Below are 24,591 nucleotides of genomic sequence, written 5' to 3'. Positions count from 1 at the left end.
GGGGCAGGGCAGAGCAAAGAGGAGTCGCTCTTTGACAGGTTCAGATGGCAGTCTCGGGCTTTGGGTCAGGGAGGCTAGCGTCTCCTAAGTTAATACACCTCAAGGCTTTACCTGAGAGTGAAAAGGACATTAGGTCAGACTCAAGGTGGCTGTTAAGTGGTCACTAGCGGGACTGAGAGTGCCGAAGCTGTCTGAATCCGTAACATTCCAACTCTCTACGGTCAAGGAGTTCCACTCAGTCAGCAGAGGAGTCTTCGCCATGTGAGGCTGTTTCCCTGGGAAAATCCGTTTACGTGGTGATGGAGGTGAGTGCTGTGTGTATTCCTCCTCTTGTGTGCATGATATGTCTCCTCAAAAATGCTTGTGGGCCTAGGGGGAGAGCTGAGTGGATGATGTGCTTGTCACAGTGTGAGAAACCTGAACTCAACCCCTCAAAACCATGTTTTCAGAGAGCCCCGTATAGTGACAAACACTTGTAGTCCTAGCATGGGGAAGATAGAGACAGGTGGGTTCTGGGGATTCCCTCACTGGCCAGCCGGCCTACACTAGTGGACAAGCTCCAGGCTGATGAGAGACCCTATCTCAAAAATAACGGGGGGAGGGGGGGGCCTGAGGAATAACATTCAAGGTTGACCTCGGACCTACACACGCATGCGCGCACATGTACACACTTTACTAAGAACATTGGGCCTAGAGAGGTCTGACTGGTGCCTGTAGAACAGAAGCCTCCTGAGCTCAGGAAGGGACTCTGACCACTGGGTTCTATGCTTCCCTTAAGTTCTATCCTCTTGAACTTCCATAGTTTTTCAATGCTGGGGGCTTAGCTAGTTGAACCAGGGGTTCCAGAACAAGACCTCTGTGTACATGACCATCTGTGTGATTGGTGCCCCTAAGTGGACAACATGGTCACACAACGTTATATCCAAACCTGAACCTTAAGGAAAATTTCTGAAGGAGACACAAAAAAGAAAGAAAGAAAAGAAAGTTACTGCAGGTTCAAGATTGCTATCCCCTAATCATATATATATATATATATATATATATATATATATATATATATATATGATGAAGGGGGCTAGCGAGACGGCTCAGCAGTTACAAGCCCTTCCTGTTCTTCCAGATGAGCAGAGTTCCCTTTTAGCTTCCATGTCAGGCAGCCATTTCTAACTCCAGCTCCAAGGGAGCTCACGCCTTCTTCTGGCCTCCAAGGACACCTGCACTCGTGTGTGCTTACACACACACACACACACACACAGAGAGAGAGAGAGAGAGAGAGAGAGAGAAATAGAAATAGAAATAAAAAAATCTCTTTCAAAAATTGTAAAGTTTTGGCCAGGCATGTTGATTCATGTCTGTAATCCCGGTATTTGGAATGCTGAGGCAGGAGGATTGCCACAAGTTTCAGCCCATACTGGGCTACAGCGTGAGATACTATAAAAAAAAAAAAAAAAAAAAAAAAGAACAGTTTGGACTCAAAACTCTGATACAACACCCAACTCCTGGATTCGACCCCTCACATTACCAAGTATCGCCAAACCCGTTGCCCAGGGTTCCGGGTTGGCGCATGCCCACAGCTGCCGTTTACCACTGTTCTCCTCCGACTTCAGCATTTCTGCAATGTTTCTCTCTGCCCATGCGACCCATGGAGCAATCTGACCCATAGCTTACTTATACCCACTCACTCCAGGGATTTTGCAAAATCCCCTCAGATAGGTTCTTTCCCATAGGACGACAGCACTGCTCGGTGCTCATTGTCTCTGGAAATCTGGAGCCTGCAGAGGATCACACCATTACCCTATGGTTCTTAGGGAACCACGAAACCGGAACTTTCCACCTCCGCACTACTGGTGTTCCGAACCCGGTAACACTTTGGTGAGTGAGTCTATGCGTTGTAGGATGCGTGGCAGCCTCTCTGGTGCTGTCCTCAAGACAATCCCACCCTCTCCAGAGGGATGTGACAAAGGGCTCCAGACACTGTCAGATTCCAAGGCCGCCACTTATGGAAACCGCTGTACTGAGCCTCTGGAGGTGGGGCAGGGTCCAATCACTTTGGTTCTGACACTTGTCTGGCAATATGTTTTTTTTTCCCATCTTCATCGTCAGTTTTGTGGTGGCACACATGTGTGTCCCTAGCAATGGGGAGACTGAGGCAGGAGAGCAAGGCCTGCCTGGGCTACATAGTAAGGTCCTATCTCTCAAAACGAATGGCAAAAAGCTTTCAACCTTCAAGTTGCTTTCTGAAGATCACCTTGCTTGCTTCCTTGCCTGCCCGCCCGCCCGCCCGGTCAGATAGTTTATTTTCTCATGTTTTGCCGTGGTCGCGTGTTGCCGATATCAGCACTGATTTGGTGCTTTAGACTGACGCCTTAGCTCACAGTATCCAAAGCTCTTAATTGTAACTGAATTTCCCTTTCAAATTCTCAGAATCAGCCCCACAGAAACAAACTGACTCCCTGCTTATCCAGGCACCCAGGGCATCTTTAAATGCTATAAGAGAAATTCACATTTATGACTTAATGAGATTTGTGGCCTACTCATGCGAATGGATGCCTGTGTCCCTTTGCTCTGTGTGGTGATTTGGGTTTAGCTTCCTGCCTTCCTAGAAATCCAGGCAGCAAAGAGAAATGACCTCCTCAAAAGGCAGTGGGGACTGGGCCCAGGCCCAGACACACCCACATCACCCTCAACCTCATTATGGTGAAAATCACCTCCCTGACTCCCGGGGGCAGGCAACAGGCCCAGGAAGCAGAGTCCAGTCTGAGCATCACCTCCCAGAGATGACTGAACACAAAGAATCCCAATGGACACATCATGGTAGACAGCTAAGTGGCCCTCCTACTGGCTCACATCTCAGATCTCTCTCTCTCTCTCTCTCTCTCTCTCTCTCTCTCTCTCTCTCTCTCTCTCTCTCTCTCTCTCCTCCCCCCTCATTTTGTTTTTTTCAAGACTGGGTTTCTCTGTGCAGCCCTGGGTGTCCTGGAACTAGCTCTTGTAGACCAGGCTGGCCTGGGTGTCCTGGAACTAGCTCTTGTAGACCAGGCTGGCCTAGAATTCATAAGAGATCCTCCTGCCTCTGCCTCCCGAATGCTGGGATTAAAGGCGTGCGCCACTACTGCCCAGTTTCAGATGTCTCTTTTCATTCCCCAAATATTTCTTCGACAGGCTTTCTCACCCAGTCAAAGTACCCAAATAAATTGACAGCAGAAAAAAAAAGTCTATTTTTTAAATCAGAGAGGTCACCTAGGAAAACTCTTGTTTGCTACATAGTCTCACGCTGCAGCCTTCCCGACACGGCAAAACCCAGGGAGAAGGGTCAGCGGGGGCTTCAGTAGGGTGTGGTCAGCACAGGACAGTCTTGCTGCCTGTTCCAGGCTTGCTGCCCTGCATCTGTCCACCCACCTTCCCGGAAGCAGCTCGGGGGAATTAGTTCCGACACCACGCCCCCACGCGCCTCCCCCCCCCCCCCAGCTGGAGTTCTTGACACCTCTTCTTGGATCCCGGCCCTTTCAAAAGGAGCCATCAACACTCCCAGAGGGTGGGTCTTAATCCACGGAGGATCATTAACTTCACCCAAGTGATGGGATGTCTGTCAGCACCTCCCATTCTTCCACCAATTATCTATCTGCTAATTATCTGGGATTAAGAACTGACACGGAGCGACACGGTCATTAACCACATATTTGCACGGCTTATTCATGTTAGGAGGGCAGCTCGGTCTCACCGAGTCTAATTGGACACGCCCACAAGGCTGCAGAACACAGTTCCATCTACCGAGCTGTCAGCAGCCCGTGAAGGGCCGGCAGGATGCCGTGTCGGACTTCTAAAGGGGCTTGTCCCTGCACAAACCTTTTTTTTTTTTTTTTTTTTTTTTTTTTTTTTTTTTTTTTTTTTTCTTTTTTGACACACTGCATGCCTTGGCTTCCAGGCAGGACGGATGACAGCTTAACTGTGGACGCACATGCGATCATTTGTCAAACACCAAACATCCATTAGCTGAGGCTCCGTACCAGGCGCAGATTTGGCCCCAGGGGGTTTACAAAGGTGAAAGAGACACCCTTCGTACCACCCCTCGGGTTTCCCTTTAAGGGAATTACAGGCAAGCAGAGACCGGAGCTGGGAGGCAGGGAGGAGTCATGAGTGAAGGAGAAGGTAAAAACTTCAGCCAGAACCACATAAAGAGGTGCTCCATGCTGAAGACATAGAGAAAGACCTCCAGGACACAGCCCAGCCAGCAGAACCAGGAGTGGTCTAGATGGCAGGCAGAGAAGGCGTGGGTGGAAAGGAGGCCTGGCAGACTGTGAGCATCCAGGAGAGCTTAGTCTGCTCCCAGTTCTACGGGGGTCTCCTCTGGGCATGGGCTTGGGGGAGGGGGGAGGGGAGGCTTTCTGTTGGTGTGTATGGGGGGGGGGGAGGCGGGTCTAGTGAGTTTCCGTGGAAGTATGAATGATATACGGCCAAACTTCTCAGAACTAACCACGCCTATGGAAACAGCGCCAGATGAGGAAACCATCAGCGCCAGGGACGTCGGGAATCCCAATACTTGGGAGGCAGAGACAGGAGGATCCTGAGAGAAAGGCCATCTGGGCTACATAGGGAGACCCTGGGAAAAGAAAGGAGGAGATCGGGGGTGGAGGGAGTAAAATATAGATGTTGGGACTGCAGAGGTGACTTAGTGGTTAGGAGCACTGGTTACTCTTCCAGGGAGCCTGGATTCAGTTCCCAGTACCCACATGGTGGTTCACAACCATCTGCAACTCAAATTCCAGGGGACCCAACACATGCTGCACAGACAGACACGCAGACAAAACAGTCATACACATAAAATAAATAATCTTGGGTTTTTGTTTTGTTTTGCTTTGTTTTTCCAAGACAGGGTTTCTCTGTGTAACAGCCCTGGCTGTCCTGGGAATCACTCTATAGACCAGGTTGACCTCAAATTCAGAGATCTGCCTGCCTCTACCTCCCAAATGCTTGGATTAAAGGCCTATGCCGCCACAGCCCAGAAATAATTTTAAAAATTCACACACACACACACACACACACACACACACACACACACACACACACTACAGTTGTTGGGGCTGGAGGGATGGTTTCTGAGGTTAAGAGCACTTGCTGCTCCTGCAGAGGACCTGCATTTCAGGCAGCTCACAGGCACCTGGAACTCCCGCTCCAGGGGATCTGGCGCCCTCTTCTGGATACAGAGAGCACTTGCACTCCTGGGCACACAGTCACCCACATATATACATGTATGCATAATTTCAAAATCATAAAAATAATTTTTAAAAGATACAAGTTGTTGCTAAAACTCCTGAAATCCCTGGTGGCCCCTCTCAAGAACTCTGTACACACAGACAAAACACCATCCTGGCCACACCAGAGACTTTCCCGTCTCACCCACGTATGTGACTCATTTTACTACACACAAGCCGGGCTTCTTCTTGCTGCTCTGTAACGTCCCATCCATGGACAGCGCCTTTCCGCAGTGCCCTGTGATGCTCTAGAGCAGTGTTTCTCACCCTTCCCAATGCCCTGCAACTCTTTAATACAGCTCCTCGTGTGCTGACTCCCAACCATAAAATTATTTTCATTACTACTGTTATGAATCATAATGTAAATGTGCTTTCCAACGGTCTTAGGTGAAAGGATTGTTTGACCCCCCAGGGGGTCGTGACCCACAAGTTGAGACCACTGCTCTCGTGGTACTGTATTTGCTGGGTTCAGATCTCGCAGTAGTCTCGTTGGGCCGTGGGTTTTGTATTTCCCTCCTTAACAGATGCAACTAGCTTTCCAGGCTTGTTTCCCCTCCACACACCCACCAGGACCTGCACCAGGGCTTGGGTTGCACTGTGTCCTTGCCCACACTTGGTCGTGTCTGTCTTTTTATGCTTTGCACTTGTTCATAAGGGAATGACCACCTGGTGGAGGCCGAATCCCACATCCTTCTGGCAGTGGGAGGAATACAGTGTTTGGAGGAGTGGGAGGGAAAGGAGGATGGGGCTAGTCCCTTGGCCAGACATTAGTGGCCAACACAGGAAGAACACAATTGACAGGGATGGAGCTGGAATGAGAAAGGTCAAAAAAGCTGCGCCCTGAGGAGACATGTGGAGGCTTGAACACACATAGAAACAAACTAAGCTGGAGCTGAGAACAGTGTTCAATTTAAAGGCAGAAGAAGCAGACCCCTTTGGGATATGAGGGTGAGATGTGGAGAAGAGACGAAGATGCTGGGTTCCCGGATGGATGGCTCCGTGGGCGAGGGGCTCAGGAATGAGGACAAGGCTGCAAACAGCTTGAGATCCACAGGCGTGAGGGCTGGAGTCAGGGCTGTGGCTGAGATCTCCCAGAAGTTATGAGCAGTCAAAGGCAGGAGGAGGGGAGACGCTTGCCTTCAGGGGGCGAGCGGAGGAAGAAGTGGGGGAGACTGCATCGCTTCCCTCGGAAATGCTGGCATGGGCTGAGAAGCGTGAGTCAGGCACTCCCAGCCCCAACAGCCCAGGGTCCATGCATCTCAGCAGCCGGGACTTTCTCCTCAAGGAGCTTGCATCATCGACCTGAGAAGATGATTGTGAAATCCGCATCAGGTTGCGTACCTCTGGCAGCGTCTTAGGGACAATGGGCACCAAAGACTCATAGCATGTTGGTGTTGGAGTCCCCTTCGCCTCCACAACATTGCTGCCAAGTAGTTATCCCGCACCGCAGGCAGGGAGCTCACAACTTCCCATGGCAGCCCACTTCAACCCCGGGCACGCGGGGATCTAAGAAAACCAATCTCAACCACATGGGAAGTCAAAGGGAGAGATAAAGTTGTTTCTGCTCCCACTTCCCTGGGTGGAGTCAAAGGCCAAAGACATCGTGGAAAATACTTTCCCTTCCCCCCCACAACACACACACACACAGAGTACCTTCCTTCTGGGCTTGAGGTTATAGTGCCCGGCTTCCCCCCACCCCCAGAAAGCTGCGAGAATTGCATCACCGTTTGCACACGGCCCCGGAATACGCTCAGCCTAGCAGGCATTCCTCTGGCTCCTTCCAGCAGAGCCTACACCGCTTGGAGCCCCGCCAGGGTCTCAGGGCTGAAGCGGTGCGTGCTCCAGCGCAGACCCACTAGGTTGGACACGTGGGAGGGATGAGCGGCCGCGGATGAGAACAGACCCGCTGCAAGCCGCTTCAAGCTTCCCTCCCTCCGCGCTACCCGCGCCCAGCCCTGCGCTGGGCTCTGAGAAAACTGGGCGGATCTGATTTCCAAACCGCCCCTCGAGGCAAGGGATGCTTTGAGAGACAGGCTCGCAAGAAGGAAATGTGGGTCTCTTGTAGCTTCACTTTTAGAAATTGGCAAGGCGTTTTGTTCAAAGTAATACCATTAAGTAGGTTTTTTGGTTTCGTTTTCAATAAAATTGCATTAGAAGCTTCTACTGGCCAGAGCCTGTGAAACCTCCCAGTCTTGTCCCCAGAAGCTGGGGAAGCCGCCGCTTTAGTTAACTGACATTACATTTCTCAGCCAGATGCTGGGTCAGGGGTGACCAGCGGGTCTCCACTATTCATATTCTCCACTTAAAATTATTTTTCCTTTTTATTTTGTGTATTTGAGTGTCTTGTCTCCATTTTGTATATCATCCACATGACTGCAGTGCCCCCTAAAAGCCAGAAGACGTGTAAGATCCTCTGCAACTGGAGTTGCAGACAGTTGTGACCCACCGTGTAGATGCAGGGACTCGAACTCAGGTCCCCTGGAGGTGCGACTGGTGCTCTTAATCACTTATGCCCCATATTCTTCACCTTTTGGAAGGGATGCATACGTATTTGTGTGTTTATGTGTGTGTGTAAGACACTCATGCACACACAATAAATCTTTTTCAGTAATAATAACAAGACAGCAACGATAACGACAGTGACACTAGGAAAGGAAAAGAAGCCCAGCAGGAAAACTCTCCGGTCTCCCGTGTGTTCCTAGACTGTATCTGGCACGACTTTACTAGTTCTCTCAGATCCAGTTCCCCCCACCTCCAAGCCCGTGGACAGTCGTACTGCACGCCACACACAGGCTCTGCCCTGCCAACATGCTGGCCGGGCCTTCCTGCTGTGCACCCACATAACAGCTCAGCTTAGGCACTCATTCAGTAGACATAGCCAGTCTTGGGTTTCAAAGTGGGCTTTTATTGCTGACTCGATTGACCAAGCTCAGGGCTCCTGTGCAGACAGCCGGTAAAAGCCAACCCTGGGGACACTTGGAGAGCAACCTCAGCAGTCACGTGATAGGTGAGCGCTCTACCATGCAAGTACACAGTGGGCCAGTAGATGGCGACGACGAGCGAGTGGATCCTATAAACTGAGCCCTTCCCATCAGATAGGATGGACCGCTTTGGCCATTTCTGGAACAAGGAGTGTGGGCGACCAGCAGCACCGTGGACTGGGTGCCTTCTACTCCCGGGAGACACAAGACTATGTCCAAAGGTCTGGAAGAGCAGGAGACAGTGGCCACTCTCAGGAACAAGGCCTAAGCTACCTGCTTGAACAGGTACAGGTGCAATGCGGGTGGGTTTGGCTTCCTGACGCACGGGTGACACGGCAGGAAAGGCCATGCCCTTTATCATAAACACCACACTTCATAAGGCAAGGGAGGAAGGAGATAGAGTGGTGAATTTAAACACAGAGATCTAACTCGCTCGTTTACACTCACCCAGGTCAGACCCACTCCAAGTGGGATGGAGGACATTTCCTCATGTTCTACATTTAAAAATAATGTGTGCTCCTGGTCAGAAAAAATTCACACTAGACTGAAGAGAATATAGCAAACAGCGCCTTTCCCAGTGAGTTCCAGAGAACCCTTTGCAGAGACACCATTGATGGGAAGTGACTCTGGGGCACAGCATCTGCCTAGCAGGCTGGGAACACTGTTCAACCCACAGCACCAAGAAAAGCAGCAATCTTCACCAACGTGTGTGTCCACCCTTCTAGAAACACTACACACATATAAGCATGGGTTTGTATAACCTCATTTGCACACATGGATGGGAAATACAAAAAGAAGATACAATTTATCTTTTACTCCACCAATTTCCAGCCATGGAAACCCTTTTAAATTACAAAGAGCATTTTAGTATTCATGTGGTAACATGAAAATTTCATTCACAAATAACTTTTCTGGAACTCAAACACTGTTCAGAGAACCAACACTCTAGGTCAGCGGCCCCAATGTTTCCAAAAAGGACCAGTTAACGAATGTTTCTAACTCTGTGAGTCCATGCGTCACGTGTGTCTTCTTAGTTTTTGTTGGTTGAGTAGTTTTTATTATACTCTTTTCTGACAATGTAAAGACCAATCTTAGCAGCAGTCAGAAAAAGAACAGGAGGGAGGGGGCAGTGAGATGGTTCAGTGGCTAAGGGAGCTTGCTGCCAGGCTTGATGATCTGAGTTCAATCCCCAGGATCCACCTACCTCCGCAGGTACGGCTCTGCACAGGTACGTGTATACACACACACACACAAACACACACACACAAAGTGAATTAAAAAAATGTATAAAAGAGAGTTGGCTTTGGGCCACAGTAGTCTGCGGACAGGCTGCAAGCTAGCTCCCCCGCACACAATCTATTTATTTATTTTGTTTTTTTCTCTCCTCCTAGCCCATGGGTCCTACAGGCCAAGCTCAAGTGGTCAGGACCCTACCTGCCGAGGCGTCTCACTGGCCCTAGGTGTCATTCTTAAAAACAATAATGTCGAATACTCTAAAGCCTAGTCAAAAGCCATGGCTAGGGAGGTCCCAGGCCATTGGAACATACACTACTGTTTTGCTAAATGGTTGTGCTGTCAAAATGCCTTCTGAATATTTAAGTCTGTAAGACTATTCTTTGAGGTATCCTTTCTATAGTCACTAGGTCATTCCTGTCACTAGAGCAGTCTCTCTGATTGGGCAGAGCACTCAAGACCACAAGGACAAGACACAGCGTTACCTCCTGAGTGTGAAGGCAGAGGCTCTAGGTGCTGCTCTGTTGCACCTCCTCATCTTCCGTTGATCATTCTCCTTTGGGAGACGGAGAGAATGCAGTCTGGGTAGAGGAAGAAAAGGTGCTTATGCTTGTAGCCACAGACGAGACCAGTGCTGCTCTCGGCCTTCTATATGCCGGGGTACAGAGTGTAAGAGATTATAGAGGGCTCAGCCCAAGAGGAACGAACATCTGTAGCACACCAACCCTCCCAAAGTTCATGGACCCTTACAAAAGAGGGGATGTAAAGAGCCTGGGAGCTAGGATGAGGATGACAAGATTTATCTTCTAGACAGCAGGGCAGCTGCAGCACAAATGAACTCAGCGTTTTGACAGCACACACGAGACTTGTGCAAGCTCCAGGCACCATCCCAGCATGGAGATGAGAGTTAGCACCGAATCCTATCCCTAGCCATGGAGCTAGGTGCTGGGAGAGCAACTGTTAGGTGCTAGGAGAGGAAGAGGCAGTTTTGTGTAAGACTGTATTCCCTGAGAGTCAACCAGGTCATAGTGAAGAACACACACCCACAATTATCAGGAAGCACAAACTGGTCTTGATGGGTTTTTTAAAAAAAGAAACAAAGTTGGGTGGGGTTGGATGAGTAGGCAGGGGTGGACCTGAGAATTGGAGGAGGGATAAACATGATCAAAATATGTACAAAACTCTTGGGGGCTGGAGAGATGGCTCAGAGGTTAAGAGCACTGACTGCTTCTTCCAGAGGTCTTGAGTTCAGTTTCCAGCAACCACATGGTGGCTCACAGCCATTTAATGAGATCTGGTGCCCCCTTCTGGCCTGCAGGGACACATCACATGCAGGCAGAACACTGCATACATGCTAAATAAAAGTATCTTCATTTTAAAAGAGAGAAACAGGCTGGGGAGAGAGCTCAGTGGTTAAGAGTATTTGTTCTGTCACAGATCTTTTATTTGGGTGGTGGATAAGAGTATAAAATATATTCAAGCCAGGCAGTGGTGGTGCATGCCTTTGATCCCAGCACTTGGAGGCAGGTGAGTTTGAGGTCAGCCTGCAAAGCGAGTTCTAGGACAGCCAAGGCTGTTACACAGAGGAAACCCTATCTGGGGTGGGGGGAGCTGGACAGGTATCTGTAGGAGCTCAAGGCCAATCTAGTCTACACAGTGAGTTCCAAGACAGTGAGACGATGTTTAAAAAAAAAGAAAAAAGAAAGAAAAAATATATTCAGTACTGAAAGTGTAAGCTTAATGTGAAATTCCACAGCTTCTGGAGAGGTTGTGAGGAAAGGGAACACTTCTGCATTGCTGGTGGTAATGCAGGCTGGTACAGCCCCTTTGAATGTCAGTGTGGTGATTTCTCAGAAAATTAGGAAACAACCTTCCTCAAGACCCAGTAATACCACTTTTGAGTATATATCCAAAGGATGCTCAACCGTGCCACAAGGACATGTGCTCAATTATGTTCATAGCAGCTTTGTTTGTCATAGCCAGAACCTGGAAACAACCTAAATGCCCCTCGACCGAAGAATGGATAAAGAAAATGTGGTACATTTACACAACGGAGTACTGCACAGCAGAAAAAAAAAAAAAACAGCTTAAATTTTACAGGAAAATGGATGGAGCTAGAAAACATTATTTTGAGTGAGGTAACCCAGACACAGAAAGACAATTATCACATGTACTCATTCATAGGTGGTTTTTAAACATAAAGCAAAGAAAACCAGCCTACAAACCACAATCCCAGAAAACCTAGACAACAATGAGGACACTAAGAGAGATTTACCTAGACCTAATCTATATGGGAAGTAGAAAAAGACAAGATCTCCTGAATAAATTGGGAGCATGGGGACCTTGGGGGAGGGTTAAAAGGGGGAAGGGAGAGGCAGGGAGGGGAGCAGAGAAAAATGTAGAGCTCAATAAAAATCAATAAAAAGAAATACCACAGATTCCACTCCAAATGCTAACTCTAACTGTACAGAAGTTCATTAAATTGTAGAGACATTAGATCTGGTTTGTTTTTATTTATCTGCGAGGGACTTTTGTTTTGAGTTTCTAAGAAGGAGGGGTTTATTGCTATTTTTTGTTTGTTGTTTTTTGGGGTTTGGTGTTTTTGTGTTTTCAAGACAGGGTTTCTCTGTGCAGCCCTGGGTTTTATCATAGTAATATTTTTTTTAATGTGGATACCATTTTTGGACTCCACATACATGTGCACATATCCACACAACATACACCCACACAAACACACACAAAGAGGCATCAGAAGCAGACTACAAGATAGGCCCTACCAATGCCAAGCACTTCACTATAATACTATACTTTTAGATGTTTCCACTGGAAGATCAGAAAGGCTAGAAGAAACCTCTGAGTTATTTTCACAACTTCTTAGTCTGTATTTCAGAAGAAAAAAAAAGCTTTAGAAAAATCAAATTTAAGATCCTGTCAGAAAACACTGTAAGCAGTGTCAAAGGGAACGACAGCTACCCAGCAGACAGCTCAGGAGTGGGATGGCACCTGCCAATGGCTGCACAAGTTCCCACAGGCCATGGGCTGGTTCCAAACCATGATCAATCAGCTCTGAGATCTGTAGCTGTGATTAGGAAAGAGTACCAAGTTGACAGGAGTCTAATTTGGCTACACCGATCATAAATCTTCAGTTATCTCAGAGCGCCTCATTAAAATCACCTACAAGCCACACACCCCTGTAATTGCTTCCTGAGCGGCACAGAACTGTGCAGTGTTAGTTTATCAAACTGTATCCACTCCGGCACGGGTGTCTACTTCCTCCACAACCCATGACTTGTGACACGAAACACATCAGAGACCAGGGGACCGCGGCAAGAGGATCAGAGTTCCAGGACAGCCTGGGCTATGTGAGTGTGTGCCTTGAACTCTGCCCCACATTTTGTTCAGCTCATGGTAATCACCAAAAGCTGAGTCATGGCTTCTTAGCAGAGTCAGAGACAAACCAGTAGCCACTTTGAGGTGGGGGAGGGGGTAGTTTTCCTTTCTGACTCGGGATATTGAAGGAGCTCAGATTTGTTATTTGCATGTGTGTGTAACAAAGTCCTTCCAAAGCAGCAATTTAATCCATAAAGATTGCTATGGTCACCTAAGACATTATAACTCAGTGTGATTTACAACAGGCTCTTGAGTGGGGAAAGTCAGTGTGAACTGATGAATGGATCAGCTGTGACGTGGAAACCCATCAGTGTTCTCTGTCAACGGGCGGTAAGGCGTGCATCTTTAATTCCAGCCCTCAGGAGGCACAGGCTGGTGAATCTGAGTTCAAGGCCAGCCTGGTCTAGAGAGCATGGTTCCAGGACAGTCAGAGTTAACAGAGAAACCCTATCTTGAAAAACCAATAAAATAAAGGAGAATGTTCTCTGTGTCAAGCACTAGTAATGAGAGTTTCCAGGCTTTGGGAGTCTGCGGCACTGGAGCACAGCACATGGTGGGGACACTGTGTTTTACAGCTCTCAGGGACGTTGATGAACACACGTTTTCTTCACCAAGCATGAGGGCACACACTGGAGGCAGAGGCAGGTGGATCTTTGTGAGTTTGAGGTCAGCCTGGTCTATCCTGGAGTTCCAGGACATCCAGGGCTACACAGAAAATAGTCTTGAAAAATCAAAACCAAAACCAAAATCAAACAACAATTTCCTTGAAATAAATATTGTAAAAGGCACCAACTGAAGCAGTAAGAGGACAAAAGCAGCTACACCCACAGGTCAACTAGGCCGTCTAAATACACAATGGGGCTCAAGACCCCAGGGCCACCAAGGACTCCTCAGGGTCAGTCATCTCAACAGGCTCAGAAGCCAGTTTAATCTGCAGAACCTCGGCAAAGCCCTGGCCAAACCAGCAGGTGACATGAGCTATGTCAACAGTGAAGAAGAAAAGGCGGTCCTGGCAGAGCTTCCGCCGGTACACAGACCGGGGGTCTGCCGACAGCACGGCCTCGATGGCACGCCTGGCTTCCTCTGCAGACTGGAAGTATTTAAATGACATCTGACCCGCATCTGCAACGACAAACACACAAGGTCAAACCCAGAGATAGCGAGTTTCAGCATGAAATGTGGTAGCTCTGCATGTCACATAAAAGGAACAGGGTCTGAAAACATTCACTTCAGAGACTTGCACCTCCAAAATTTCTCTCCTACTGAACAAAATACTCAGGGTGTATTCTCCACAAGTCTCCAAACCAGGAGAGGCAAGCTCTCATTTCTGCCCACTAACTACCATTCTCTCCAGGTTCAATCGATAACTAACTCTCGTCACTTTTCCAGTGGAAGAGACACTGTCAAGGAAACAAGTAGCATTCTGTGTCCTCAAAGCGCCCCACCACCCACCCCAGACATCTTTAATCCCAGCACTTGAGAGGCAGAGGCAGGTAGATCTCTGTGAGTTTAAAGTTAGCCTGATCTAGATAGTAAACACCAAGCCATTCAGTACAGAGGGAAAGAGGGAAGGAGGAAGGGCAGAAAAACTAGGCATCCAAACCCCACTGCTAGAAGCAATGCCTAGTAGATGGAGAGTCCAGGACAAAACTGCAAAAGGCAAAGGACAAAGCCCATTAGAAGCTCAGCACCCTCACAGAGACCCAGTCATGTGTTTCAGGTAAACAGATACTCACTCTTCCAAGGGACAAAACCTCCTACGGGCATAAATTCTTTAACAAAAATAAAGTATATAAGGGGGGGGCTGGAGAAGGCTTAGCAGTGAAGAGAACTTGTGCAGAGGACTCAGATTCACTTCCCAGCACCCATATGGTGGGTGACAAGTCCAGGAGATAGAACACCCTGTTCTGACCTCAGGCAACAAGCACACACACCCATGCAGGCAAAACAATCATATGCATAAAGTAAAATAAGTAAATTACATATGTGTATGTGTGCATTTTAAGGAACTGATGAGAAGGCTCGGTGAGTAAAGGTGTTTGTTTCCAAGCCTGACAACCTCAGTTCTACACCCAGTGGTGGAAAAAAGACCTGACTCCTGCAAGTTCCTCTGAAGTCCACAAAGGCACTATGGTGTGCACAGGTGCAACACATTTGACTTTTTGAGACAGAGTCTCTCTGTGTAGCCCTGGCTTGCTTGGAACTCACTATATAGATCAGGCTGGCCTCAAATTTACAGAGATCCACCTGCCTCTGCCTCCCAAGAGCTAGGATAAAAGATGTGTGCCACCATGCCTGGCCAAATGCTTTTTTGTTTTGTTTTGTTTGTTTTCATTTGGTATGCTTGTTTGTTTGAGACAGGGTTTCTCTGTGTAACAGCCCTGGCTATCTTGGAGCTCACTCTATCGACCAGGCTAGCCTTGAATTCACAGAGATCCACCTGCCTCTGTCTGCCTCCAGACTGCTAGGACTAAAGGCATGTGCCACCACTGCCAATGTTTTTTTAAGTGGCATATAGAACCCATGTGGCCTCATGCCCTTGCTGTAGCCTCTGGGACCCTCCTCAGTTCACTGTGCTAATGACCTCTCAGGAGCCACACACCTTCCCTCTTGGGGCCGAGCACTGGCTCTCCGGAGGCTGTTTTCCTTCCTCTGGTCAAGTGAACTCACTCCATTTCCTTCATGTCAGCTCTCATTGTGTCCCCTCAGTGAGACCTCCCCAGCCATCTATTTCCAAATGCAGCCCTCAGCACTGCCCTCTCTTAGTCATGCCCCAGGCCACCATTACCTTCCAACGGTGTATGCTTCTGTGTGCTTTGCACAGCAGTGTGCTGACTTCCGGTGTCTTTCCACCCATTAGAATGCAAACTCTGTGGATTTTCTGAGCCCCTTTCCTCACTGATGTTTACCCCACAGGCCAGAACAGTGCTGGAGACGCTCAGTAAACAAGCACATTTCCCTCTTCCCATGGCCATGCTGGCTAGTTACTGAAAAGTAACACAAGCTGGGCAGTGGTGGTGCATGTCTTTAGTCCCAGCACTCGGGAGGCAGAGACAGGTGGATCTCTGTGAGTTCGAGGCCAGCCTGGTCTACAATAGAGTTCCAGGACAGCCAGGACTGTTACACAGAGAAACCCTGTCTTGAAAAACAAACAAACAAAACAAAAAAAGAGAAAGAGAGAGAGAGAAAAGAAAAGTAACACATGCCAGGCGGTGGTGGCGCACGCTTTAATCCCAGCACTTGGGAGGCAGAGGCAGGCGGATCTCTGTGAGTTCGAGACCAGCCTGGTCTACAAGAGCTAGTTCCAGGACAGGCTCCAAAACCACAGAGAAACCCTGTCTTGAAAAAGCAAAAAAAAAAAAAAAAAAAAAGAAAAAGAAAAGAAAAGTAACACAAGAATAGTTCTCAGCCCTTTGGACACCTGTCATCTCCTTGGAAACCAGCTACCTCTTGCTAGCATCCTCATCTCCACCTCTTAACAGGCACCCACTTCCTTCACTCTCCATCTGCTATAGACTAGGGAAAACAAACAACACATGCTAAGAACCATGTGTTAAATGGGTTCCAAACAGAGCCCTGTGGCCTTCCTTTGGTAGGAAGTGTATATCCTATGGGGGAAAAATACTATGGCAGGAGGGTTTTCGCATGACAGAAGAAAACAGAAACCGCTTTGGCCAGATAGAAAAGCAAGTAAGAAATTGAGTGTATCCAAGTATAAACCAAACACAATCCACCATCTGAATGCTATTAGAAAAGAGTTAAAAAAAAAAAAAAAAAAAAAGCAGAGCAGGGAAGATGGCTCAGTGCTTAAGAGCACTTCCTGCTCATACAAAGGAAGTGAATTTGGTTTTTACTACCCATGTTGGGCAGCTCAGAAATGCCTATAACTCCAGCTCCAGGAAATCCAAAGTCCTCCCCTGGTCTCCTCCAGCACCTATGTGAACACATACCCACAAGACAGACACATATGCATGTATGTGATTAAAAGAAATATTAAGGGCTGGAGAGATGGCTCAGAGGTTAAGAGCATTGCCTGCTCTTCCAAAGGTCCTGAGTTCAATTCCCAGCAACCACATGGTGGCTCACAACCATCTGTAATGGGGTCTGGTGCCCTCTTCTGGCCTGCAGGTGTACACACAGACAGAATATTGTATATATAATAAATAAATAAATATTTTTAAAAAAAAAGAAATATTAAATAGATAAATGAAAGGTAAGGGCCACAAGTCATGGGCGTCTCCTGAGGCAGCAGCCACTCTCCACAGATGCCTTCTGAGCACCTGCACTGAAAACTAAAGAACAATTGTCCAACAGAAAGTGCCATGTGATGCCCAAAGTTTATGTCCTGCTCCTTAAAAACCCTGTCACCGGGACTGGAAAGATGGCTCGGAAGTTAAGAGCATTAACAGCTCCAGAGGTCCTAAATTCAATGTCCAGCAACCACATGATGGCTCGTGGCCATCTATAATGGGAATCTGATGCCCTCTTCTGGCATGCAGGTGTATATGCAGATAGAGTACCATATACATAAATAAAACTATTTAAAAAGCTGGGCAGCAGTGGTGTACGCCTTTAATCCCAGCACTTGGGAGGCAGAGGCAGATAAATCTCTGAGTTTGAGGCCAGTCTGGTCTACAGAGTGAGTTCCGGGTCAGGTTCTAAAGCTACAGAGAAACCCTGTCTCGAAAAACCAAAGAGTGGGGGGAATATATATATATATATATATATATTTAAAAAGGAGTGGGGGCTGGAGAGATGGTTCAGTGGTTAAGAGCACTGACTGTTCTTCCAGAGGACCGAGGTTCATTCCCAGCACCCAGATGATGACTCACAACTATCTGTAACTCCAGTTCTAGGGGGACCTGATACCCTCACACAGACATACGTGCTGGCAAAACACCAATGAATATAAAAATAAATATATAAAAGACCCTGTCACGTTGACAAATATTCCATATATATAACTGCTTTCCCAAGTTATAATCCTGTCTAGATTCCACTAAAAAAAAAAAAAGCTCATCCTTTTATTGAGTCTGTAGCTAACATGCACAGGACCTGATCCCCAACACAGTAAGAACTGATACGAAATGAAGGCTGTTCATCTCTCACTCAGGCCTGGGAGATACCAGGAACCCTGGCTTACCTCCTGAACTGAGCTTCCTCAGGTCCATCTCCGCATGAGGAGTAAACCGGACTTGTAACGAGGCTGCAGGGGCCTCCTTCACCCAGGCAGGGACGACACTGCAGGGCGCTCTGTCAGCTGTCCTGGCATGGAAGGCAGCCCACCGTGTCTCTGCATTGTTACCCTGAAGGACCACGGCACGGTCTATGTTTCTTGACCTATCTGTGCCGCTGTCCAGAAAGTTCTTCAGATCCTGTGGGCCACGCTGCTCTTCAGCCACATCCACACCGGCACTTCTGCTTGATTCCAGTACCACACCCACCGTTCTCTCTCTGTCCCCAGGCAAAGCGTGCCGTGTTTCTGTGCCATCTGTGGGCTTCTGGGAGGTGTCTTCTGGGGTCCTGTCTTCAAAGCATTTCAGTTTCTCCTCAGCACTATGGCAGTGCAATGTGTTCTCACACCCTGGGAGCAGCCGCTGGTCACAACTGTCAGCTGTGCCGTCAGACTGGGATGCGGCCCTAGGCTTATGGTGGTTACACTGCACATCCAGAGGCTCCAAGTTCTGTGGTGTGTCATAGTCAGCAATGTAGGGCTTTATGTCTAGAACGGGTGTGCCATGGATCATGTCGATTCCAGACAGGAATACAGAGCCACCTGAAGGAGGATAAAGGTCCTCTTAGGTGTTTACAGTGGACAGCGGTGCAGGCAAATGGAAGGCAGGATAATCCCTTCTCTCTCCAAATACCCCCTTGCACCTCATTGAGCCCACTTACACTGTTCTGCCTGGAAACCCACGTCTTCACCTGCCAAACTCCAACTCCTCAAGGCTCATACAGAACACATCACTTACAAACCTTCCTGGCTCTTTCCTCTGGGTCTCACAGAGGCCTAAGTGTATAAACCTCCACTCAAGCCTTTTCCTACAGAATGGCAATGACTTACCGACGCCTCTGCACCTTGACAGTGAGCAGGCCCCTGGAACACATGTTGGGGTTCACTCATCTTTGTATCACTTCTAGACACAGGCCAATCCTCAGCATCTCACAAGACCAACAATGTGTATTTCCACTGTGATGAGGAGACTTTAGGAGGTCTGACATGCTCCCCAACTTGGTGCTCATGTCCTGTGTAACCCCTTCTTTTCTGAGTTCAACTTAATATAAGTCAAAGAACATAGCAAAAGAGTTCTGGTACCCTTCAATAATGCCTTCCATAAAGGAGTCCTTGCTGGCCACAGACTCAACCTGACCAATTCTCCCTGCACCCTGGTGCAGTGCACAAGCATGCTGGGAAGGCCTAGTGCCAAACAGCTATAAGATGCCCTAGCAATGTGGGCAGCCTGCAGACAACACTGGCACAAAGCTGGGCCCTCAATCCTACCTACGAGGAAATAAACTCTGTAACAACTTCAGTGCAGAGGACCAGCAAAGATAAGCCCATCCTACTGACTCCTGGAAAAACAGCAGTGTTTTAAACACATCATCAAAGTATGCTGCCTAAGCAGATGCACTTTGGATCGTTTTGTTATACAAAACTAGAAAGGTATCCATGAAGACTCAATACAGTCAGCAGGACACAAGACCCTATAACTAAATATTAACACAGGTCTCTGGCTGTCCCACTTGGAGAGCTGTTGTCCACTTCCTGCTGCTGGTACAGAGTCTCCTATCCTGACTCCTGGAACACTGATGAATGAGAACCAAAACACAGCATGTGTTCACATTGACTCTGACTTAAAGAAAAACACATTGCAAGGAGACCCAGATAGCCAGGTGGTGGTGGCGGCTCCCCACCACGATGGTCATGGACTCCAATCTTCTAAACTGTAAGCCCTGAATAAACACTTTCTTTTATAAGTTGTCTTGGTCATGGTGTCTTACCAGAGCAATAGGAAAATAACCAAGACAAGCAGTTTGCATGAATGAACAGAAAATGGTCTAGTGCTGTTGTCCAATTTGGTAAGCCATCTTAAGAAAACCAGGTGGATAAGCAACTGAATTTGCTGGAAACCCTACCAAACTATTGAGCACAATTCAGTTGAGTTCAGGTACCAAAAAGAACAAAATAGCCTCTCAACCATTTAGTCCAGTGTCCTGCAGAAACTGAAAATCTGCTGTATAAGATCCTCAGCAACAAAAGCTCTGTGGGGTCAGAGAGGCAGGCCCCACGCTTCCACCCACTGCAGGAGCAAACCATCAAGATGCGCGTGGAATGGACTCCCTATTCCTATCCACACGCTGTCATCTTCCACCCTTTAACACAACTCGGCCCGTTATTCGAGAGGGAGAAGCTCTCAGATCTTGAGTGGAACTCAATCGGTAGAGTGCTCGCCTACTATGCACAAAGCTCGGGCTCAACCCCAGCACCGCGTAAACTGAGTGTAACCACAGCTCTCAGAAGGCAGAGGCAGGAGATAGGAAGTTCAAGGTCATCTTCAGCTCTATATGGATTTCAAGGTCAACCTGGGTACAAGAGACCCTGTATTAAAAACAATAACACAACAAAACGGAAACCAGAAGATCTCTGAAAATGTCTGACTAGGTTATACAGGAACAGGGTTAAAACCAATCCCATACTCTACAGTGGCACTTCTATAGTCTGACAGTGCTAAAGCCTGTAATGTAACATCCCAGGCCACTAACACAGTGATGGCCTGTACTGTAGCCCAAATGTCTCTTTCCTTCAGGCTACAGAAAAATGACACCACTCTTCTCCTGCTTTCCAGAAACGCATGAACAACTGGGCACTATGCATCACAACTGGAAACAGTCAGTAAACTTGAATCATCTTGTATTTCCTACATCCCAGGTCTTAAAAAATGTTATTACTAATCTAATGATTACAAAAGTTATGAGTTTTAAAAAGTAGCACTGGTTTTTCATAGCAGAATGATAAAAACAAGCTCTGAGCACCTTCTAAGAGCTGGTTTTGTAGTGTTTCTAATGTTGACACCCTTTCAATCATCCTACATTCTTAGGCAACCAAGGGCTCTCAAAAGTGATGCCACAGTGTTGGCACGAACAGCAGCTAACAGTGAATTTAAGCTGATTTTAAGAGACTTTTAGGAGTATGACAGGAAAGGGCAAAGTAGCAGCGCGTGAGCAACCTCCCGCCTCGCCCAGCAGCCAGCATTAGTAGAGTACAGTAAGTAAGTTACCTTCCACCTTCTCCAGCTTGGCCAGCGTCAGTCCTATTGCATTAGGGCGATGTGGGCTCCTTGTGGAGAACACTCCAGTCTTTGCCCCATTCAACCTAGGCGGCTGTACTTTTGCCTTGTAGTTCAAATGGCCATTTTTGTGAAAAACAAACAAAATCCTATTGAAAACAAACCAAGCCACTTGTTTAAAAAGAGGACAAATTATTTTAGTATAATGATTTGAGAAGGGAACAGTTTTTATTCAGTTTCTCAATCATGGGAAATGAGTCCTCCCTCCATCCCGGTGGGAAGAGAGTCATCTCCACACAACGACCAGCATACAGCAAGAACTTAACAGACTCGCACATGGCCAAAGGAACGCCACTTCGCAGGGCCTGCTGTTTGCCATGTAGTATGCTAACATTTTCATAGCCACTTTGTACCGTAACAATCCTAGGAAGCATAATTTAGCCCTCACGCTGAGGGAGAAGAAATCAAAGCTCAGAAACATTCAACCTGACAAGGCCTTTCTAAACAGAACAGGAAATACGTTTGCTATACATCTTTGCTATACAGTGGGTTAGGTGATTATTTATAATATATATCATTCTTATATAAAAGATCAAGTAAAGAACTCAACACAGAACTCAAAGCCAGGAACAAGAGCATGCAATTTATACAGGGACCACAAAACAGCTAACACCGAGCCTCAGTGATAATTAAGAGGATGAACTAAAAACCTAACACCGCATTTCCCTCTCGGGCAAGGTAAACATGGGTAGAAACAGAACTCCTAATGAGAGCAAGTAGAATCCAAACTCTTATGGCTTTCTGCCTTCTAGGGAGGGTAAACTGAACTCTTCAAGGGCCTACAACAGGGCCCACAAACTTATTCTGTGAAAGGTCAGGTGGCAAATATTTTAGGATTTGAGGCCAATCAGTCATAGTTTCAATTATTCTGCTACCAGAGCAGAGTTTCACAGTGGTAGCCACACATAATACATAAACCAATAGGCACGCCAGAGACATGCAGCTTCAGATCAGGTTACACACAGGCACAGCTGTGATCCATAAGCGGATGTACACAAATAAAGAGGGGACCACAAGTCACAGTTTGGTTGATTCTTATTGTAGAGACCAGCATAAGGACCCATGGGCAGAATCTAGAAGATCTACGGCTTCAGTTTAACACAAGGAAGCCATCATAATTAGAACAAGCTGTAGTTAAAACATGTTCCTTCAGTGAATCCCAGATTCCTAAAGGTACCCAGATATGCAAACAACCAAAAGCAGAAATTGAGTATGGGAATCCATACATAATCTATAATCATACAGATTAGGGGGATAGAGATGGAAGATACCAAAGTCGCCTTCAAATGACTGTGCTTTCTCAGAGCCCAAACCACCACTTCTTAAACAACTTACCAAACATGAGAAAACTGTTCCAGGCCCATCAAGGAATGCTCAGGATTATTAAAGATGCTCTTTCTGATCTTCAAACAGGCTCTGGAGTAGCTGCAAATGGACGGCTGCCTTGGAGTACCATTCTTGGCCAAGAAACATGACTCCAAGTAGCCTATTGGCTCAGTTAAAAGATTTCCTATGGAAGAAAATTGGATAAGATCACTCAAAAGAAAAATCTAGGTACAAATACAACTATTAAAAACATGTTTAAGGGCTGGAGAGATGGCTCAGAGGTTAAGAGCACTGACTGCTCTTCCAAAGATCCTGAGTTCAATTCCCAGCAACCACATGGTGGCTCTCAACCATCTGTAATGAGATCTGGGGCCTTCTTCTGGTGCTGCAGGTAGAATACTGTACAGATAATAAATAAATAAATCTTTAAAAAAAAATGTTTAAATACAGAGTCCTGCTAAGTAGCTCAGGCCAGCCTCGAACTCATGAACCTCCAGCATCAGTCCCATCTCCCAGCTGCTAGGAAAACAGCTGTGCACCAGCATACCCACCTCAATTTTTATGTGTAGTTACATAAATTACACTAACATAACAAATGTGTTGATTATATATTGAGGTATAAATTACAATTTATAGTTATAATTACTTCTTTGTATGTTCTTTGAAAAGATCTCCATTTTTACCTAATTTGCATTAAATCTATTTTTTTAGCACAACCAGGAAGGCTATTAAGTCTGGGACTGTCTCTCACAAAACTCTATTACTTATACATAGCAAAGATTATATGCAATATATATGGAAGAAGCATAACACGCCCAGCAGCCACACCAACTACAGTGCTACTTGCATCTCTGCTTGCATGCCCGCGGACTGCCTTCAGGAGCTGCAATCCGATCTTTATCTGTTTCCTTTCAGAATATGATCTTATCATATGTACTTTTGAGCCTAAACAATACTCCTAATTCTGTAAAAGCAGACACCACACTGAAAATTAGCTTCCTAGACTGGCTTTCTCTGTCCACCTATATTATGTATATTTCTGACGACTTCCAAGTTTCTTCCAAGAGTATTTTCAGGTACTGCTGTTTGTTTGGGTTTGTTTTTTTATTTTCTTTTATTGTTGCTAAATTCTCATCCATGTTCCTGTGTAATAGGATTAAAGACGAAGAAACTGGGACCAAATGACAGCATCAGCCACACACATCCTAGCTCTCTTTAGCTCCCTAAAGAAAAAGGACCAGAAAACACATGGCCGCCCCACATATACTGTGCTGGGACTAAGGCCAAACCACACCCCCGTGTACCAAGAACGTGCTACGTCACTCTCGTTGGCCTTGGCAAGTCACGTGATCGTGGGGCCACGTGACCCTCACTTTGGCGGCAAAGACAAGAAGGCCCGTCAGGTAGTTCGCGTTCTTCTCGGCGAGGAAGCCGGCGGCGGCGCCTACGAGTCTCTATAATTTACCTGTCTCCAAGGCCGGCTGAGTGCACCCGCACGGGGCCGCTGGGGTGCAGGAACCCCGCTCCGCCAAGCCGCGCATGGCTGCAGGCCGCTGAATCGTCCACACGCCGTACGCAGCTTTCCGCTTCCGCTTCCGCCCTGTGGGCTTGGGCGCCTGCGCAGTTGTCGCTTGGTGCCGGGTCTTGGAGAACGCCGTCAATGGCGGCCCAGTTTCCGCGTGGAGGGCTGCGGTGGTCGCAGAGAAGCGGTGCGGGAGGCCCACCTTCTATCCATTATGCGGCATGCAGTGTGCCCTCCGAAGATGGTACACATGGACAAAGATGAACACGCAAAGATACTTTTAAATCATAAGCGTCCTCCATGACTAAAAAATGACCCAGCGTTTTAAAGGGAAATGTGTAAAAATATATGACCGCACAGCTAAAGAACTGAAGTTTGGGAGCTTATTTTTCTTTTTTCTTTTCTTTTTATTACATTTATGTGTGCGTGGGAGCATGTGGAAGTCAGATGACAGTGCAGGAGGCGCTTCTCTCCTTTCACCGCGTGGCTCCGGTGATCAAATTCGGCTCGTCAGTGTTAGCGGGTTCCTTTACCCGCTG

General features: G+C 47.3%; 1 protein-coding gene and 1 pseudogene across 1 annotated transcript; one reads left to right on the top strand and one right to left on the bottom strand.

Annotated features, from left to right (window-relative positions):
• Positions 1-9,866: 9,866 nt before the first annotated feature.
• LOC130888295 (small nucleolar RNA U3) lies at positions 9,867-10,056 on the top strand (annotated as a pseudogene).
• A 459-nt stretch (positions 10,057-10,515) lies between these two features.
• Positions 10,516-24,235, bottom strand: Trmo (tRNA methyltransferase O). The gene is made up of 5 exons (XM_057790647.1): positions 23,996-24,235; positions 22,540-22,714; positions 21,136-21,293; positions 18,000-18,632; positions 10,516-13,978 (listed from the first exon to the last, which is right to left on the bottom strand). Exons 1-5 carry the CDS (start codon positions 24,069-24,071, stop codon positions 13,719-13,721), a joined length of 1,302 nt encoding a protein of 433 aa, XP_057646630.1. The 5' UTR covers positions 24,072-24,235; the 3' UTR covers positions 10,516-13,718.
• Positions 24,236-24,591: the final 356 nt, after the last annotated feature.

This window comes from Chionomys nivalis, chromosome 16 (assembly GCF_950005125.1).
Source record: "Chionomys nivalis chromosome 16, mChiNiv1.1, whole genome shotgun sequence".
NCBI classification, from domain to species: domain Eukaryota; kingdom Metazoa; phylum Chordata; class Mammalia; order Rodentia; family Cricetidae; genus Chionomys; species Chionomys nivalis.
This window is presented reverse-complemented; position numbering and strand designations above follow the sequence as displayed.

Coding starts and splice junctions, on each gene's coding strand:
- Trmo (XM_057790647.1), bottom strand. CDS start 24,071: ATGCGCGGCTTGGCGGAGCGGGGTTCCTGCACCCCAGCGGCCCCGTGC. Junction 22,715..23,995: donor TCAGCCGGCCTTGGAGACAG/GTAAATTATAGA, acceptor TTTCTTCCATAG/GAAATCTTTTAACTGAGCCA. Junction 18,633..21,135: donor CAAGCTGGAGAAGGTGGAAG/GTAACTTACTTA, acceptor ATCCTCCTTCAG/GTGGCTCTGTATTCCTGTCT.